The following is a 7,928-nucleotide window of genomic DNA, read 5'->3' as shown; positions in this document are numbered from 1 at the left end:
AGTCGCTCCCAGAGCAGCGAGCTGTGTGTGTGTCAGTCGCTCCCAGAGCAGCGAGCTGTGTGTGTGTGTGTGTCCGTCGCGCCCCGATTTAGATTCTGATTAGTCCTCAGCCTGCAGTTTATTCCAGTGCCCTGTTATTTCATGTCCTTTGGGATCTGGTTTTTTTGAGACAAGGCTGAAACTTGTCACCAACAATGTTTCCCAAATTTCCAATTGGTGCCTAATAACGGATGAATTTAGTTTGATTTTACTGGGCTCTCTTTCTCTCTCTCTGTCGCCACTAAGCAGTATAGAAAATACAAATCATTTCTCGAGCCAATCTTTGATCTTCCTGATGAATGGCCTTGATTCTAGCTGAGACTGATCTGTTGTGAGCAAATAATCAGATTTTCTGATTGGTGTCAATAACCTCACTGGAGAATTCAGCGTCTTCACAACCACATCAGATTGGAGTCAGCACCAAATCCCCAAAACCCAGTCCAACATTCCCACTCTCTCCCCACTGCCCCCCCTCCGCGCCCCTCCCCGTCCCAGTGTTCCTCCCTGTGCCGCTATCCCTTTCTGCACAATTCCCTTTCACCCCCCATCCTATCTCACTCACCCTTTTTTTCCACCCTTGTGCCCCTCCCTCTCCCTTGCATCCCTCCTCCTTCCCTCTCCTTCACCCCCACCCTCCCTGATCTTCACCCACCCTCTTTGCCTCGCACCCTGCTCCTTCTGCCCTGCTGGTTGTCTTTGTACAGCCCCATCCCTTGCCCTTCTCCATTCCTCAATCGTGCTGCATGTGGGACCTTGCTCTGGATTTATCTGTTTGAACTGAGCCTCAAGCTCTTGTTACACCTCAGCCTGTGAACTGTAGCTTCTGGCACACATGTCACTCTGGTTCCTATGAGTCAAGGAGAGTCAAAGCTATTTGTCCTGTATACCGTCCAGCTCAAACTGCTGTCAGTCTTGGCGCTGGGCTAATGACTCTTGCTGGCTGGAAAAGGGCATACAGGAGTGGGACAGTTACTTTTTCATGCATTTCCTGCAGCCTTCCTAACAGCATTGGACTGCAGTGGTTCACCATCTTCTCCACGGCATTCAGGAATGGACCCTGCCAGTGATGCCCACATTCGTGAAATAAATTTTTAAAAATAGGTCATGCTGGCTCCCTCTTATTTTTCAGAGCTGGGATAGAGATTTTTAATCAAATAAAATCAGTGAGGAGTGAAGGGTTACGCGGAAAAGGTAGGAAAGTGGAGTTGATGATCAGATCAGCTATGATCTCATTGAATGGCAAATCAGACTTGATGGGCTGAATGGTCTAGTTCTACTCCTGTATCTTATGATAATTGCATAAGCTTAAGAATTGTTTGTATGTGTCAGTCATGAGGGTAAAGTCTGAAACTGAAACTGCTGCTCTCTCAACATCTGCACCCACTGGAGCTCACTGTCTTCTCTCCCCCCCCCCCCCCCCCCCCCCCCACCTCATCCTTGGGGCAGCACAGTGTCTCAGTGGTTAGCACTGCTGCCTCACAGCGCCAGGCACCTGGGTTCAATTCCGTCGTCAGGTGACTGTCTGTGTGGAGTTTGCACGTTCTCCCTATGTCTGCATGGGTTTCCTCCCACAGACCAAGTATGTGCAGGTTAGAGGATTGGCCATGGGAAATGCAGGGTTATAGGGATAGGCTAGGGGATGCGTCAGAGTGGGATGCTGTTTGGAGGGTCAGTGTGGACTTGATGGGCTGAGTGGCCTATTTCCACACTGTAAGGATTCTATAGCTTCTAAGAATTAAAATCCTGGTAGTGAATCCAATTAAAGAGGAGAGGATGGATCTTGCGTGCAGTGTGTGTTGTGTGGGGGTGACAGGAATGGCTCAGGGTGATCTGTTAGATTACTGAAGATTATGAAAGATTTTGATAGCATAGACATTAAGATGAATGTGCCCCATCAGTTTGAATTCAATGGGGAATTCAGAAGAAATATCCCTTGCCTAGAGGATGGGAAGAATGTGGGACTTGGTCCCACAAGGAGAGGTCAAGGAAAATCCTGTCTAAGTTTAAGGGAGGGAAGTTGGATAAACACATGGGAGAAAAGGATAGGATAGGGTGACTGGGGGCTGGGTGGAGGCTCACGTGGAGCTGAAACATGAGCTGATGCGTTAAATGGCTTGTTTCTGTTTTGTCAACTGTGTATGATTTGAATTGTAATTTGTCCCCTTCTCCCTCCAGATCCAATCTCAGTGCAGAGAAAGACGAGAATAAAGATGCCAAACCTCGGTCGCTACGCTTCACGTGGAGCATGAAGACAACAAGTTCGATGGAGCCCAATGAGATGATGAAAGAGATTGGCAAGGTGCTGGATGCCAATAACTGTGAGCATGAGGGACGGGAGCGGTACATGCTGTTCTGTATGCATGGGGACCCCGCCAAGGACAACCTGGTACAATGGGAGATGGAGGTGTGCAAACTGCCCCGACTGTCCCTCAATGGAGTCCGTTTCAAACGCATATCTGGCACCTCCATAGCATTTAAGAATATAGCGTCCAAAATTGCCAATGAACTGAAGCTGTAAGGAAGGCTATGCGAACTTGTCCAAGGTCGTTGGAGGCACCAGCTTTAATCGGGACAGATGAGTGAGAACTCGAGCTGACACTTTCTGGGCTGGAATCTTTCAGTTTTGAGATTTATTTTTTGCATTAGTGTTTTAAGTTTATTTTTTAGTTTTTTTTATCTGACTGATCATGTATTGCACACATTCTTGACATGTCACTGTGGGATGGCAGATTTGTTGAACTCCACCCCCCTTCTCTCTCCTTAGCCCAACCCCATACACTTCTCCCTGTTTATGGTGAGTTGAAGCAGAGGCCATTAATCTGGGATCTCACATCGTGTACTACACTAACTTACTGTAGTGAGTGGATCTGTCTCAGATAGTTGAGATGAAGAGGAGCAGGTTTATTACTTGTGGCCTGAAAGGAGTAAGTAATTGTGAGAGAAACTTTTAAACTCAGCAGTTGCCTAATTATAGACTCATAATTGTAGCATTTGTCGGTTTAAAAGTAATATCCTATTCCTCCTCCTATTACCCCTTCCTCTTTTCCACCTTCTCCTGATTTCCATGCTTCACCTTCATTGTTCTCCCACTCCTGTACAATCATCATTCATAGGAGAATTGGGCCTGAATAAGGTTTAATTCTCAGAATTCCTGCTGTTAACTTGTTTCCAGGGAGAATGAGCCAGGGCCCTTATCCAAGATGTGTGCCTTTAGTAAGCAACTTATTCTAGCTGTAACCTGGTGCCAGTGGGCTCTCTGCCCAGTTTCCTGATGTCGATTGAGGGGTGATTGGAGTTGGGCGATGGGGGCTCACTTCCTGGAATCCTTTATGTTCTTAATGTACCTCTTACATTTCCCTCCCTCTCTTACCACCACTTACTCTTAACCCACCCTCCAAGCTCTCATCCTTTCTTTTCCCCACCCCACTTCTTGAGTCCTGGTACACTACAAAACCAACACTATCTGCTAACGTGCCCAGGGGCTGTTTAAAATCAGGCTCCTTCCTTGTGAATCAGGAGGTCGGAAAACTGCATCTCTGCACAAAATAATCATGGCTCTTTCAAAGTTGTTGTTTCCAGTTCATTCTGGAATTCCTGTTTAGGCTTATTTAGTGAATAACCCCTTTTAATAGTTTGTGCAACCCAGCCAAGGCCTCTTCCCTAACCCAAAGCAACTTAGATAAGGTTGGAGAAGGGAAGGTGTTTTGGAAGGTTTTTGCTGTTTAAGTTTCTGAAAGGATTTTTTAAATTGTAAATTAATTAATGCAACCTTCTTCCTGTCTTTTGTTTTCTGTCTTTTTTAAAAATCAATTAAACAGTAGATGAATCACAGAAATTATTGACAGATGTTCTTTATCCAGCTGAATGTTGAGCTCCCAGGTTTTTTTACTGTGGGCCATTCCTTTTGTCTTGCCCACCAGAATAATTTAACCCTGGATTAAACTTCCAAGGCAGGAATTTCTTCCAGGGTTCCAATCACATTTTTGTTCAACCTGTGATGGTTAAGTAGCCTCTGGTCTGTTAGATGCAGTGTTGACCCATATTAACTGTGATTATTTCATTTTGCGTTACTATTACCAGGGCATTACAAAGAGATGTGACAAAGCAGCGTATTTATAAACTTTACCTATAGTCTCCTCAAATTGCCTGTTTTCACCCATCCAAAGTGAAAAGATTATACTTCTCCCTGGTTCCTTTGCTCCTCCTGCCCAGTTGCTGTTCCTGGATCTCCCTGATGCTCAGATGGTGTCAGTGGTAAGTTGGACACGGTTCAGTAGCTGCACTGTTTGTTGGTCACCACCAAGGATGCTCCTTCGCTGTAGGAACCATGAGCTCACATCCGGATCACTCCAGTTGAAAGCCTGGTGTCCGTGATCCTTATCCCAAGTAACACCAGGAGCTGCCATCCAGTTTCTAGATTGTAAATATTCCCATCTAGATCTTTGTGGATGGGGTTTGGAGTACAATGGGCATTAGCCTACTTGGACCTGCTGCTGTCTGAGATTCTGATGCCAGTTTGTGAGCTAGGATGCAGTAATCAGTGTTGGTGCCCAAGAAGGGGAGAGTGACAGGAGAGGTAGGGTACTGAATGGTGCATAGAGAAGGGACCTGGCATATATACTGGTTAGGGGAAGAATGGAGAAGCAGTTATCAAGCTGGAGGAATTCTCCCCATCCAAGGGTTGGGGATGAAGGACACGTTGCTGGTATGTGAAATGTGTTTTAAGGACAGCCATGTTTGGGTAGGAGTAGAGTTGGGTCTCTCCTCCAGCTGTCTACCCTTTTTTTGAGTGTGTGTGTATACTGCTGATTAGAGTTGAGTAAAGATGAGTGGATTGAGGGAGTCAGGATGAGACTGAACAGGTGAAGAGACAGTACTAGATGCACCCAGTATTTGGTTTAGTTTCCAACAACCCTTGGCCCCATCTCCAGTCCCTGTCTAAGTGAATGCTAGTGATAGAAACTAACTAATGAGCATGTTTGGGGCCAGTCATCATGTTACAGCAATGACTGGGTCTGACATTGAACTCTAGGGTTTCTGAGGTTCCAGGGAAGATGCTTTTCCTATCTCCAATGCTTAAACTCAATGAGGACACAGAGGGGATATCTGAACAATCACTCTACTATTCCAACTAATACAAACATCTCAACAAAGGCTTGAACCACCATTTTGATTTTCAGGTGAATCTTTATTTAGGTGTTTTCAGTTTTAGGAGGTTATATATGTGCATTTATACCTTAACAAGCAGATTTCAAGTTTGATACTGGACACTCCTGAATGTCAGTGGACATAGAGAAACTTGCTATGCCTGACTTGGATTCCAGTTGAGTTAAGACTCTGTGGCCCTGCACAGTGTGCATTGATTAGGCATATTCATAAGCCCAAATCTCTACCATCTGGGGCCTGACTTCAAACACAGATAAATTGGTAGGGATTGGGTGATTCAAGTTCGCCTGTTCATCTCCAGGACTTTGTCCCCGAGTCCAGTGCAGACAGAAGGGATGAAAGCCCAGAGACATAAGCCCCATTCAGTAATCGGTTGGTCCTCAGCTGCTGTGTAACCACATTTGGTTGCCATGTGGTACTTAGTCAAGTAACACGAGACGTGTTTAATATATCTGCAAAGCCACCTGATTTGTAAACACTTGTCCTCCTGACTAAGGCTTTGATCCAGCTGGGAACTAGCAAAACAAGGTTGGATACCTTCAGTTCATATCTCTTCACAAGCTTAGACATCTTCTCCCAATTCGTGCAACACCTCTTCATTCAGTTTCAGAGAAATTGATTTCTTGTTTTAATTCAACTCGGGTCTTGGCATACACTGTAACATAGAGAAAGCTAATCTTTTAGTTTTTCAGTTGTCGCGTTGTATTTGCTGTTGTAAAAAAGGACTTGCTTTTCTTGTACTGTCAGGTAAAAATGAGGCTCCTGCTCTCTATTCAGATCTCCATTGTCTTGCCTCAAATGACCATCTTATAGAGCTTTTTTGAGGTAGAAATTGGTAACTTGACTGATGGGAGACTGCAATGGGACTTGATAATTTCCTAATGGTCCTATGAGCAAGCTGAGTACCAGTTTACTGATTATCTGCTGGTCACCTGCTTAGTTAAAAGATGTGTATAATAGATCACCTGTACTGGAAACATGTACAGATGACATGCCATTTTCCCACTGCTGTAAATGACTCAAAACAATCGAATCCTTTTGCTTCTAATTTATGTCTCCTATAGAAAGATGTCTGGCTTTGTGTATCAGAATGTATTATTAACCTGTAGCAATTTCTCACCTGATATTTAATTTGCTCTCATGCACCCCTCCGCCCATCCCAACCACCATCTTTTCTTCAGTGCAAGATTCTTAATCACGTTTACTTTAAATCAAAATATAAATTTGGCTGCAGGGATTTGTTTTTAAATCCCTGGCTTTTGCCCGAGATGTCCCAACATCCCTGTTCACTTTGTCCCCAGGACCAGAATTCTAGCTCTGTGATCCCTTTGACAATTGCCATTCTGTAATATACTCACCTCTTTCCTTTTTATTGCTGCATTGCTAATTATGGAGATTGGCTGTTGAAGAAAAGTGCCCCTGTTGATGGAAAGTTTTGGAAATCATCTCTATGGAGATGAAAATCTGTGGTCCATTCAGACTTGATACTTGTACAAAATAATTTAAGTAAAAATGGGGTAGTAACCTCAATTTCCAAACCCACTTTCCTGGATTTTGATGTATACTTTGCTGCTGTTACTAAACAGACCCCTTCTCTAGAATGATATTACTATAATATAGTGTTAAACCTTGGCTCTTCCGTTGTCAAGGCAGTGGCTTTTGTGGAAACCACAAAAACCTTTTGTGGCTGTTGAGGGTGGCTTTCATCTGGGGACAACCACAACTTGCCAATGGTGAGGGGCTGGAGTAAGGAACCTGAGGCAGTATCGGTCAAATCACCACCCAGCATTCCCTCTGCCCTCCCCCACCACCACAACTGTTCCCTTGCCCAAATAGTCAGAATTGGCTCTTAAAAGCAGTTATTAAAACTATTTGCCTATATTAGTAGCACATTAATTCTCGCCCTAAACAAACTCTACAGTTTCCATTTGAACATTTCGTGTGACTTTTTAAAATAAGAGATTCAGGATGCTGTATGCCCTGGTCAAACAATGGGGAATCCTATTTACACTCCAATTTGGCTGAAGAGGGGTCTGCTGGATTGAATTTCAACATCTGTAATGCTGGGCACTTTGGGAACTGCTATGGAATTGAATTGTCAAGGGTTTAAGAACCACTTAAAACCTAATAGATCTGATGTGTGTATGGAGGGAAGGGGTGGGGTGGGTGGTATAGAGAGGAATTTTATTTAATTTTTTTAAATCATGAGTTTTGGGACACTTTTTTTTTGCATGACCCAAACTGGGAAGTTGGTTTGTGTAGCTGTTTTTGTGTTAATTTCTTTGAATGATTGATGCCCTTTCATTTGAGAATTGTTTAATTGGAACCTGGCACCAGAGGGAGGAAAATAATGTATTAAATATGGACTGGGAAAAGTTCACATTTATGATTATAATAAAGTTTCTCCTTCTATAGTTTAACATAACATTGGTCTGCTTGTTGTTATTACAGGGAACAGGAATCTGGCTTCAACGTTTGATTTATCTGTTCATAAGAGGGTCAGTGAGACAAATTGTTCAGATGTGAGCAATGCAAAGGCCAGATAAGGCTGCTTCAACAAGTGATATCTCTAAATTACAAATGGAGAGTGGATTTGAAATCATATATTATTGAAGTGAATGGATAAATAACTCCGAAGATGGAATGACTTCCTGCTTCTGTGTTACCAGCAGTTGAAGTTTCCCTTTTACCAACTAAAGCTCCTGATCTAAGTGGTAGTTACC

At 43.7% G+C, this 7,928-nt stretch overlaps 1 protein-coding gene across 5 annotated transcripts in view; it reads left to right on the top strand.

Moving 5' to 3' along the window:
• Positions 1 to 7,630, top strand: part of LOC109920737 (serine/threonine-protein kinase MARK2-like) — a 139,154-nt gene extending 131,524 nt beyond the window's left edge. For all 5 annotated transcript variants that reach the window (XM_048619748.1, XM_048619752.1, XM_048619749.1 and 2 more), the window contains one exon: positions 2,215 to 7,630. In XM_048619748.1, coding sequence (XP_048475705.1) covers positions 2,215 to 2,557 — 343 coding nt within the window. In that variant the 3' untranslated portion in view covers positions 2,558 to 7,630. The remainder of the gene's footprint in view (positions 1 to 2,214) is intronic.
• The last annotated feature ends 298 nt before the right edge of the window (positions 7,631 to 7,928 follow it).

The sequence above is a fragment of the Rhincodon typus genome, chromosome 43 (assembly GCF_021869965.1).
Source record: "Rhincodon typus isolate 14 chromosome 43, sRhiTyp1.1, whole genome shotgun sequence".
Classification (NCBI taxonomy): domain Eukaryota; kingdom Metazoa; phylum Chordata; class Chondrichthyes; order Orectolobiformes; family Rhincodontidae; genus Rhincodon; species Rhincodon typus.
This window is presented reverse-complemented; position numbering and strand designations above follow the sequence as displayed.